This window comes from Poromitra crassiceps (assembly GCF_964638095.1).
Source record: "Poromitra crassiceps genome assembly, chromosome: 3".
NCBI classification, from domain to species: domain Eukaryota; kingdom Metazoa; phylum Chordata; class Actinopteri; order Beryciformes; family Melamphaidae; genus Poromitra; species Poromitra crassiceps.
In genome coordinates, this window is record NC_139625.1 from 80584417 (window position 1) to 80596916 (window position 12500).

Below are 12500 nucleotides of genomic sequence, written 5' to 3' on the forward strand. Positions count from 1 at the left end.
GCTGCTGAACGCTCACTGACTGTTAACAGGTCTGCTGCTGAACGCTCACCGACTGTTAACAGGTCTGCTGCTGAACGCTCACTGACTGTTAGCAGGTCTGCTGCTGAACGCTCACTGACTGTTAACAGGTCTGCTGCTGAACGCTCACTGACTGTTAACAGGTCTGCTGCTGAACGCTCACCGACTGTTAACAGGTCTGCTGCTGAACGCTCACTGACTGTTTACAGGTCTGCTGCTGAACGCTCACTGACTGTTAGCAGGTCTGCTGCTGAACGCTCACTGACTGTTAACAGGTCTGCTGCTGAACGCTCACTGACTGTTAACAGGTCTGCTGCTGAACGCTCACCGACTGTTAACAGGTCTGCTGCTGAACGCTCACTGACTGTTAACAGGTCTACTGCTGAACGCTCACTGACTGTTAACAGGTCTGCTGCTGAACGCTCACTGACTGTTAACAGGTCTGCTGCTGAACACTCACTGACTGTTAACAGGTCTACTGCTGAACGTTCACTGACTGTTAACAGGTCTGCTGCTGAACGCTCACCGACTGTTAACAGGACTGCTGCTGAACGCTCACCGACTGTTAACAGGTCTGCTGCTGAACGCTCACTGACTGTTAACAGGACTGCTGCTGAACGCTCACCGACTGTTAACAGGTCTGCTGCTGAACGCTCACTGACTGTTAACAGGACTGCTGCTGAACGCTCACTGACTGTTAACACATTGAGTGCCAGCGACGCCATATGGCGTCATTAGAAATTTACCGTAGGCTGCCAGCGACGCCAAATGGCGTCAGTAACTCCAAATTGTTTTTTTGACGGGGGGGTGTCGATCTAAGCTTCTTACATCGCCTCTTACAATATTGTAGCTATTGGAGGTCTATAACCTATTTTACAAACCCCATTAGGTGGCGACAGCACTCTCCTGATAAGAGAAAGTGTAGCCAAACACACAGAAGAAGTCGCTGGGGAAAAAGGAAATCGCATCGCATCCGTCCGTATGCATCGACATGCATGAAGCCAAACGCCAGTGCCTGTGCCCGCAGCAGCTGCATCCGCTGTCACAACTGAGCACCTCCGTGTCCGATAGCAACAGCAACCTGCGACAGCACATTCGCATAATCAGTCTTATTATTCTCAACTGGAAGCATTGTGGCCCGTGACAAACACACGCGGAACCAAAAAGCTGGATGTCGCGCACCATTCACTGTGTGTGCAGCAGCAGAGAGCCACCAGACACATAAGACACACCCAGGAGGAGGCGTGTGCAGTTGAGGGGGGGGGGGGCACGCAGAGCAGCATACACTTCACCCAGACAGACCCAGACATCAGAAAATTAGCTTCAGAGTCAGAGATGTGCTTGAAATGTTTAATTTCACAAAAGGCTCATTATCTCAGCTCGTAGAAAACAAGGGCTGTTTTTGGTTCAATCAAGCTATCTTCTCCGGCTCATAACTAAAGAACGGAAAATGGGATCAATAAACTTTTTTTTGCAGGTGATAGAAGAGAGTCTCATCGTTATTTGTGCGTGTTCAGTGTTTACATAGTAATTATTAAAGAAATTATATGACTGTTTTAAAATGCATTGCGGCCTATGTGGCACAGCAAGCAACCTTTTGCCCAAGGGCCGTGGCACTCAAAGTGTTAACAGGACTGCTGCTGAACGCTCACTCACTGTTAACAGGTCTGCTGCTGAACGCTCACTGACTGTTAACAGGTCTGCTGCTGAACGCTCACTGACTGTTAACAGGTCTGCTGCTGAACGCTCACTGACTGTTAACAGGACTGCTGCTGAACGCTCACTCACTGTTAACAGGTCTGCTGCTGAACGCTCACTGACTGTTAACAGGTCTGCTGCTGAACGCTCACTGACTGTTAACAGGTCTGCTGCTGAACGCTCACTGACTGTTAACAGGACTGCTGCTGAACGCTCACTCACTGTTAACAGGTCTGCTGCTGAACGCTCACTGACTGTTAACAGGTCTGCTGCTGAACGCTCACTGACTGTTAACAGGTCTGCTGCTGAACGCTCACTGACTGTTAACAGGTCTGCTGCTGAACGCTCACTGACTGTTAACAGGTCTGCTGCTGAACGCTCACTGACTGTTAACAGGTCTGCTGCTGAACGCTCACTCACTGTTAACAGGTCTGCTGCTGAACGCTCACTGACTGTTAACAGGTCTACTGCTGAACGCTCACTCACTGTTAACAGGTCTGCTGCTGAACGCTCACTGACTGTTAACAGGTCTGCTGCTGAACGCTCACTGACTGTTAACAGGTCTGCTAATGAACGCTCACTGACTGTTAACAGGTCTGCTGCTGAATGCTCACTGACTGTTAACAGGTCTGCTGCTGAACGCTCACTGACTGTTAACAGGTCTGCTGCTGAACGCTCACTGACTGTTAACAGGTCTGCTGCTGAACGCTCACTGACTGTTAACAGGTCTACTGCTGAACGCTCACTCACTGTTAACAGGTCTGCTGCTGAACGCTCACTGACTGTTAACAGGTCTGCTGCTGAACGCTCACTGACTGTTAACAGGTCTGCTGGTGAACGCTCACTGACTGTTAACAGGTCTGCTGGTGAACGCTTACTGACTGTTAACAGGTCTGCTGCTGAACGCTCACTGACTGTTAACAGGTCTGCTGCTGAACGCTCACTGACTGTTAACAGGGCGAGGCGAGCTCTCTCTGGACCTCCATCACTGTATCACAGAGAGACAGCCAGAGACAGAGCGAGCAGGAAAATGAGAATCTGGGAGAGATAAAACAGACTCTAATTCAGGCTGGATGAGGGCAGCTGCCAGTGACCTGACTGATATCTAGTGTAAAACCAGCAGAGCCTGCGAGAACCTTTGGGATGGCTTGAGGGTGATTGGCACAATCTTTAAATCATGCTCCAGCTCATGGGACTGATTGATTTCAGAGAGCCAGAATGAGACTCTGCTGAGAAATACTATCACAGAAATGAGGTGTCCTGATAGTTCAGTGAGCAGCGGTACAGACCGTATACGTCTACTTGTGACAGTGTGGGTTGGATTTGAACTCACAATTTTAATGCCGTCCTTTCTTTCCTTCCAATCCAAGAAATGTCCTTTCCTGGGACAGTTATAGACATTTTTTTAAAGATTCTAAATTTCCCTCACCTTACTTCCTGTTGCAGTGTTTGCTAGTACAATAACTGACAGGACATACAGTAAGCTATAGGTTCCAAACTGTTCCCTAGCAACACAATTCAGTGAAAACCGTCTATAGTCTCCAATAAAGCAGAAATGCCTTAAAATCAGTGGTGGTATTGTAATGAATCACAAGTTTCATTACAATGCGATATTATATTATTTTCTACAATGATACAATGATTCAGTTCAGGGGCCTGCGATTGATAGGAGACTATATAATGATGCCCATAAATGGGCATAGACAATCAGTTACATTTATAACTCACAAAAAAACAAACTAAAACATGATTAAAAAATCTCTGAGCTGTTCATTTAAGCTGAGCTGACATTTAAATGAAAAACAATCTATACTTTTAAATAAAAAATAATAAAAATAGACCTCTGTTGTTAACTATAAAGTACCACATTTCTCATGTTTAAGTGCAAATGTTTTTATATCAGTTAACTTAAAAAGCCCTTGCTGACCATTCAATTATGAACATAATGTAGTAATCCCACAAAGCAGTCGATGAGTCAGGTTCTTGTCACCGCACTTTATTGTGGATCGCTATAACCGGGGACCACTGTCAGCCGTGGTCCACGCCAAAACCAACACCCCACAACACACACCCAAACCCAGCTAGCTTCTCCTAGCTCCGCAGCTCCCAACACACACAGCCCTCTCCCTCAGGCTTCCCACATCAACAACCCCGAGCTGACGCTCTCCCGTTCACGTTCCCCCTTCCCCCAGCCAATCACAGGTGAACCCCTATCTTCCACCACACCCACTGGCTGGTATGCTGCCTTTACGTACCCCCGTAAATCCCCACAGACATGTCAACCCCAGACTAACGTGACAACTAGACAAACCCATGTTTACTGACAAACCCACATCGCTACAATAAGCTACACACATCTATGCTTCATCAGCTTGGATACATCGATCTAGATCAGGGCTTTTCAGAGTGACTGTGGGCCTCCCCTCAGACAAAGCTTGGAAAAAGGTGCAACCACCCCCCCCCCCAGTTCCTATGGGATGCCTCCCCCCCCCTCCCCCTATCCTATGGGATGCCCCCCCTCCCCCTATCCTATGGGATGCCTATGCGATCATGATATTTGATCCCATAGTCACTCAATAATTCAGCCAAGATAGCCTGATATTGCTGTTTGACATACTTCAGACTACACCAAATACATAAAAAAAGGTCTGTCTAATGGCATTTACAGTATTTGTTTCTAACTCTGGGAAAGTGGGAAAAACAGTAAAATGCCACAAAACTACAGTATCTCTGAACTATCTAGTGATCCAAATCACACATTTAGGCTATTCTATGTGATCTCCTTTTGATAACTGGTGTAATAGCTAATGTAATCCCCCCCACTTCCATTCACTGAGCCTTCCCTGAAACTGTTTCGATACCCTAGGCTATGGGCAGGCCTGCCTCCCACTTTGAAAACCTCTGATCTAGATCGATATGTCGTCACACCCCTACTTAAAATATAAGAGAATTTTAAGTTAAATTGTTTTTTTTTACACAGCAAATATACCCCCCGGATTTGGAGTCAAGTCTCTATCACTGTGTCATAGTTAAAAACAACAAATATCTAACGGTGGAAATCCAAGATCCAGATCACCACCAAAATCGAACCAGTTGTTCCTTGGCCCGACGCCAATCTGTCCACCAATGTCATGGAAATGTGTTCAAATGTTTTTGAGACATACTGCTAACAGACAAACAAACTGACACGGGCCAAAACACTAACTTCACATGCATTCATCCATACTGCTCCAACCTCCAGGCATTGGAATATGATTCCCAAGTTAACAGGAAGCTTCCCGAAGCCCCACAGCATCTACTGGAAAGTTTACATTTGAGTCTTTGCTCAGCTGTTGCCGGCTCAGACGGGACGGTCCCATGGCGCGGCAGAGTCATGTTAGCTGCAGCTGTCACGGTTTCCCAAACACCAAGGTCAAGGCCCGCTGACCCCATACTCAGACCAGGCTCACATCAGATGCCAGGAGCTGGGTCGGGCCTGTGTGCGACAGGGTTGTTTTCATAGGGTTTTTCACTACATCCACTAGTCGCTGGTTTTCCGGAACTACGGGTATTTTTCTGGCCCGATCCCCCTCGTTTTCCGCCTCGGTCCTCCCAGAAGACAATAAGCTTGGCCGGGGTCCAGTCCGCTCAAGCGAACGCGGTTCCCAGAGGGTGAGGAGGCGGGGTCAGGCCGTGTCCTCTCACTCCATCACCTCCTCGTTCTCACAGCCCCCGCTTGACACGTCCCAGCGCTGCCTCTCTCCGCTCCCCGCTATCCAAACAGGAGCGTTTTGTGTGTTGTAGCGCTCATCTGCAGCAATGGCATTTCCTGTTCTGTGTGCTGTGCTCAGCTCCTCATGCCTAGGGGGAATAACAGCCAAAACATCAATCCTATCAAGTTATTCTGACAAACGACAATGTCAATGTTTGTAGGATTGAGAATCAGTCTATAGATTATCGCCGCTGTGGGATGAGAACTTGACATCTCTAAAATGTCAACTTTGCGGGAGCTAACAAAAGCAGCCATGTTACTAGCTTGACCCTCAGTTATGGTATTATATTATTTTATTTGTACTTACTTACACCATGGGTATTTTTGAGTTTATCCCAAAGGGGCTTGAAAGGCTTTTCTAAACTCAAGGATGGCAGAATTTCCTCAAACCATGTAATCCTTCAATTGAATGACCTGCAATATGACTGATATATATATATATATATATATATATATATATATATACTGTATCAGCCTGGGAAACTGTGCATCTAATAATGTCTCAGACTGTTTTCAATAATGAAGACTACTTCACTAGTCAATGATTGTTTATCCATCCCATTCACAAATCCATGGTTCCTTTCCATTCATCTCTCTCTCCCCTGCAGCAACGCCCTCAGGTTACATCAGCCATTCATAAATATGCACGCCCTCTTTATCCCTGTCCAATCAATGTCTCCCACGCTTTCCCTCTCTTCGGCTGTTGCCAATCACCTAAATGAAGTTCTATTTAAGACTCTTGCAAGTTGTAACTCACCCTGTTTGTTCACCCATATAGCTGCTGTTCCTGCGTAGCTGCTGCTTCGCCCCTCCTCCTCCCCTGAACACCACCAATGTCATGACTCCAGTAGAACTCCCTATGGGGGTTCTCTATCCTATAAATCACTGACGTCCTCCTCTTGTCTCAGAGGAGCGTCATCATTCCATGGAGTCATTCGCCAAATCTAAGTGTTGTTTGTTGCATCATTAAAGTTTATCGTACTTTCCTTCTAGTCTCTCATTATTGAAATGTAAGTGTGTTGCTTTGAGTCCTGCTCATGCTCAGCTGTCTCCATGTGTGTTTCCTGTCGATGTTCACCACATCATTTGGGGGGGAAATGTCCCCTCTGCCCTTTAAAAGGATCCCCAAAGGAGTCCTTTATGGTTCAGATAATATCCATATAGAGATCCATCCCTTGCATGCCTGTTGCTTCCTGGTACCCTGTGGCTTCGTATGGACTTTAGATTAGTCTCATAATTAAATCAATGCCGATAAGAAGAGTTTCAAATGTCTGTTATGTACACAAGACTAAGATAAGGTATTTCCCTATATAATTGTTATTTCATTAGCAGAGCATGTGAACTTGGGCATACGGGAAAATCCATCCACATACAAAAATTGAGGCAAAAGCCAGATTGCCAACATTTTCTCCCCCCTACTCATCAGAAGCATTTGCATGCATATTAACACATTTGTTGACACAAAGTGTGATGTGCAACAACAATAAATAAATCCACAAGCTATTAATGCTATAATAAATATATATAAAAATGCTACCTTATCTGTAAAGGGGAGACTTGTGGGTATCCATTGAACCAATTTTCATTCAGATAAATTGAGCTGAGAGGTCAAGGGAGCCCTTTGAAATAGTTTTCCCTCTGCAAAATGTAACTTACGTTTGGAGCTTTAAAAATAATTTATTTTTAAAAACACTGGAGTAAAAAACCATATAAAACAAGACATTTCGGTGTTCATCCAAACACCATCATCAGTTGTAAATGCAGCAGGAAGTAACTCTGGCAAACAAATCCACACAAGAAAAGTCACATGACAAACACATGGCATGAAGTCACATGACTTCTTGAGATGTAGTCCTTAGTGTGTGTTTGTCTGTCTAAACCTTCTATTACCTGGATGTCTGAGAAATGAACTTACACAGACCTATGTTTGGAGCTTCCCGACAGGCTAGCATGTTATGCTTGGTACCAATGGATGCCTTAGGTCTTCTAGTTTCTTCTAATAAATGGATTCCATTGTAGCTTTAGAAATGACCCTGCTACAGCCATTTGATTGCCCGTGAGAATCGGGAGTGTTAGCAGACCACTCACAGCCCACCTGCAGTACCTCCACGGCCCACTATTGGGCCGCGGCCTACACTTTGGGAATCACTGCGATACAGTACACCAGAGAGTTCCCCAAACTTTTGAGTAGCCAGTCAGATTGAAAAAGTAGCCGGATCATGTTCGCGGCATTTGTTCCAGTGGACCTTTTCCCAATTAATAAACAAACCTCAAATATGTATCCATGAGTGTGACAATTGAAATAATACAAAATAAACATTCTTACTACACTGCGCATTGTTTGGCCCGTGTATATTTGCGCAGTTGTAATTCTAATTAAAAGCTTCAGATAGTCGAGCGAGTCACCGTAAATTCACTCCCTGTACAGTTGTTGAAAAGGTGAAATTAGCTATCGAGATTAAAACCGTTTTTTGAACCAGGCTTTAAACATGTTTATTTCTGCTGTAAAGTCAGGCATTTTAACATGGGGGTGAATGGGGAATGGCTCCTTTTTGCAGTCTGTCTTAAGTGGCCATTTGAGGAACTTCAGTTTTTGGTACTTCCTTTAATATTCTGTTCTTACCTATTATCCATTAGCCTGTGGGTTAGGGTTAAGGTTTACTTGTCTTGTTGATGTTTGTTATCAGTTGTTTGCTGGATTGTTTGGTCTGTTTTGTTATTGTCATTTTGTGTTATGGATATATGATTTTATGAGTGCACTGCAGTGGTCCAGTTGATTCAGATTCAGATTAATTTATTAAGTCAAGTCAAGTCAAGTCAAGTCAATTTTATTTATATAGCACATTTCATACATAAAGCAATTCAAAGTGCTTCACAAGACATTACAGACATAAGAGAATAAAAGAAGATAAAAAGACAATTAAAAGCAAAAAAGCAGTAAGATGCTACACGTTTGGTCAATACAGGAAAATAATAGGATTCAACAGTTAAAAGCGGTGCTAAACAGAAAAGTTTTTAGACCATTTTTAAAAATAGGAAGTGTTGGGGAAAGTCTGAGGGCCTCAGGCAGGTTGTTCCAGCTAACAGAAGCACAGTGTGTAATGGTGGCCCTGACCTGGTTCGAGTGGATCCTTGGGACAGCTATTAGGCCGGACCCAGCTGACCTGAGAGGTCTAGTTGGTTCATAGCGAGGGAGGAGATCTGCCATGTATTGTGGGCCTAGGCCGTTGAGCGATTTGTAAGTTAAAAGAAGGATTTTAAATTTAATTCTGTAACCTACAGGGAGCCAGTGTAGAGATTTAAGGACTGCACAATGTGTCCATGAAGTAAAGTAAGAAGGTGAACTATGGACTGCCGTGTCTCTGATGTCCCCCCTCTGCTCCTCTCTCTACAGGGTCAGCTGTCCCAGGCTCTCACCGGCCTGTCCGACCGAGCCACCGAGGCCAAGGAGTTCCTGGTTCAGCTGAGAAACATGGTGCAGCACATCCAGGTACTGTAACACACACACACAAACATACATAGACAACCAACCATACCCGAGTATATCCAGACATACTGTAAAACCATACGTCCTATGGGGCTGGGCAATATGTTTGAAATCAATATCACGATAATCATTTTTCATCACGCTAATCAAATTGATGTTCATAGCATTGAACTGCATGGTAATGTTAGGTGTGATGCTAAACCAAAGTCAAAGTCAGCAAAGATTGTCATACTCCGTTTTGTCCGAATTTTGTGATTGTGTAGCACAATATCACAATATCATATCCTCGCAATATTCCACTGACAGAAAACAATCATATTGAATTATCTACAAGTTTTTTATCCTAAAAATACTTAAATATCCTAAAATACTAGTCTGCCTTGGCATCCTGTTACCCAACTCTCATCCCCCTGTCAGATCCATCAGATTCTTTGGTGTGCCATGGTCTCCTTGGTTTAGACAGTGTTCATTGTGTAGCCACAGTACGCTATATGACAGCTCTTTGTCTTGAGATGACTGATGAACACCCACATCAGGTTGAAACGTTGCACACGTAAAGCTCACTGGGAGTGAGACAGAGAGATTTATGGTTATTCTGGGATCAAAGCGCTATTTTGTGATGTGCATGCAGTATTTTCCAACACACACACAAATGATCATCTGTAAAATGGCTGCCCAAGAATAAATGTGCGGTGGAAGTGAGCATTGTGTCATGTAGGGCTGCCTGCAACTAACAATTATTTTCATTGTCAATTCATCTATTGATTATTTTTAGATCAATCATCTTTTCTCGTCTATAAAATGTCAAACATAATGACAAACACCCTTCACATGTTACTGCAATAGCAGTCTGACTGACCAGCAGCCAAAACCCTGCCAAAGTATTCATTTTATAATGATATGAAGAAGAGAAAAGCGCACATTTGTGAAGCTGTAACTAGCAAAGTTTTTTAGTTTTTTTTTTTACTTGATTAATGGCTAAAACGATTCATTAATTATCAAAACTAAATTGATTAATCAGCTAATCGTTTCAGCACTAGTCATGTGTGGGCAGACTGTCGGGATGTAGATCACTTAAATCAATGAATGCAAATTGTTGCTTAACATAGTCACCTATCATGCATTGTAGCAATGCCCATCTCCACAACACATTTGTCAGAAGTCCTTTGGAAATCCTCTTAGATGTACCAGCCAGGATGTTGATATGAGTGGTAATGCCCTTTCAATTCATTCACAAAAGTTGGTGGTAACGTGCTTGATAGATGAACTGTGAGCTGTACCAGGTTGCTATATTATAAGCCTGGCACAGATTGTATATTCCTGTGTGCTGACAAGCTGTTGCTGTGTGTGGAGATGGAGCTGTGGTCAGATGAATGGGGTGATTAGAGGGGCACGTTGGAAGGACATTCCCTGGCTGATTGGTCTTCTCCTCACACAGCGGGCTGACGCTCCGGGGCGACCCTTAGAGACATCAGGGTGGGGAACGCTGAAGGTGAGGTGGAGAGGAGGAGCGGGGGTAACACTTTATAACAACCGTCATTAATAAATTGATAGTTAATTACACTTTAGTTCATTCTTATTTTACTGTTAAACAATGAAATGAATGATAATTCATGTTTACACAGTATTTATTAACCATTTACAAAGTATTATAAACATCAGTCAGTGTTGTAGTCGGACTTGAGCACTGATAACTCGGACTTGGACTTGAGCATTCATGCATTTGTACTGTTTTTTATTATTTTATTATTTTATTTAAAAAATATATTATTTGATTTATTATTATTATTTTATTTGATAGTGACACCAAAGTAAAACCAGAAATCCCGATATCGCAGGTGGTGTTGCTCCATGGTTTGTGTTTTGCAGATTCACTTGTGTTGTTCAGTCAGCCCTCAGCCAGGCAAGAAGCCTGCTGGAGAGGAGAGATTTCCCTTCTCTATTCTGTCCAATAGACGAGTGACTGTTTCAACCACGTGTCATTGTTTAGAAAGTTTGGTGCGCTTGGCAAATTGCATGTGTGAAAGCGAACCAGACCAAATGAAAATCGCAACAATATTACAACTCAACCCCCCGAATCGCACAGAGTCCACCAGCTTATGTGAAAGCGACCTCAGACTCTTTGGTCAGACGTGGACACGGACTCGAACACTGGGGACTCGAGACTCGAGGTGTAGTGACTTGACTACAACATCAGTTGCAACTTTATAATAGAATTATAATAAAACCAAAAGGATTTATTTTGAGTGCTGGCTTTTCTGTCTTCTTAACTTTATAATAGCCATCCAAATAATGTTTATAGGTCTCTTCCCCTCCGCCCCCCTGTGTGACAGAGGAGAGACAGGGCGAGGGAGGAGGACCGAGGGGGACAGATCTATAAACATGATTTGGATTATAAAGTTGCAACTGATGTTCATAGCACTTTGTAAATGGTTAATAAATACTGTGTACATTTCAGTCTGCTAACAGTCAAATAACGATTAACTAAAATGTAATTGATTGTTATCATGTATTATTTGTTATTATAAAGTGTTACCGGAGCGGGATTGGAGGAGAGGCGGAAGAAGAGTGGAAATTAGGGATGTGTGAAATGAGCAGGACAAAGGCGTAATAGACCCTTCTCACGGGGTCATTTTGTGTCGAGAAGGCAGGGTAAACACAGGTGCAAGCAAAACACTAAGGAGGGTTTCCAACTTCCACGATTGGAATTTGGAAACCCCCATTAGTGTTTTGCTTGCACCTGTGTTTATTCTGCCTTTTCGACACAAAATGGCCCCCGTGAAAAGGGTCTATTGAATGTACACGTGCATCACTCCATCAAACGGTAGCCCCCTGGTGTTGACTGTTGATACAACATCATGCTTTTTACCCAACCTCCTAGTCTGATGGCAAGCAATTGGAGAAGACGTGCAAATGAGATGCATTTATTCGCCAAACACTTCTCGTTTCATTTGAGGGTGGATGGAATTCAAACAGCCTAAACAGCACCCCCTGCAGGTGCTGCTGCACTCTCTCACCTCCCTCATTGAGCCACCTGTCAGTCTTCCTCAGCATGCTCTTGCATGGCAGCCATTAGCGTGATGTCTCCTACATGTCATCTAACCCTAGATCTCATATTTTGCGTGTGTTTCAATGTCAATCTCGCTTGTAAATAGAGATGTCCCTGCTTTCCTTCCCGATACCGATTCCGACCTGAAGTTGCGTATCAGCCGATACGAGTACCGATCCGATACCAGTGCATAAAAAAATATATGCACAGTATATATATATATACACCTAAATACCTTTGTTTACACTAGATCTGAAAAAACTCTCAACCTCATTTCAAAGAGTTGGGTAAACTGAGTTTACTTGGGTTTACTCCCGCTACGCCCCTGGATATGATTGCTTGTTATCATCATTGTTGTATTGTATTGTATGGTATTGGTCTGGCTCAGGTTAAATCCCTTTGATTTCCAGGAAATCAAAGGGATTTGTGGGAAATTACTTTTTTCCAGGGCCTAATAAATTATGTGGTATCAGATCGGTCATAGACTCGCGTACTCG

General features: G+C 43.8%; 1 protein-coding gene across 8 annotated transcripts in view; it reads left to right on the forward strand.

The window, feature by feature from the left end:
- The window catches only part of trim9 (tripartite motif containing 9), a gene marked incomplete at both ends in the record, with an annotated part of 71526 nt that overhangs the window by 26466 nt on the left and 32560 nt on the right, over nucleotides 1–12500 (forward strand). For 7 of the 8 annotated variants that reach the window (XM_083632586.1, XM_083632587.1, XM_083632589.1 and 4 more), the window contains one exon: nucleotides 8862–8957. The exons of the other annotated variant lie outside the window; for it this stretch is intronic. In XM_083632586.1, coding sequence (XP_083488712.1) covers nucleotides 8862–8957 — 96 coding nt within the window. The remainder of the gene's footprint in view (nucleotides 1–8861; nucleotides 8958–12500) is intronic. 8 annotated transcript variants of the gene reach the window in all.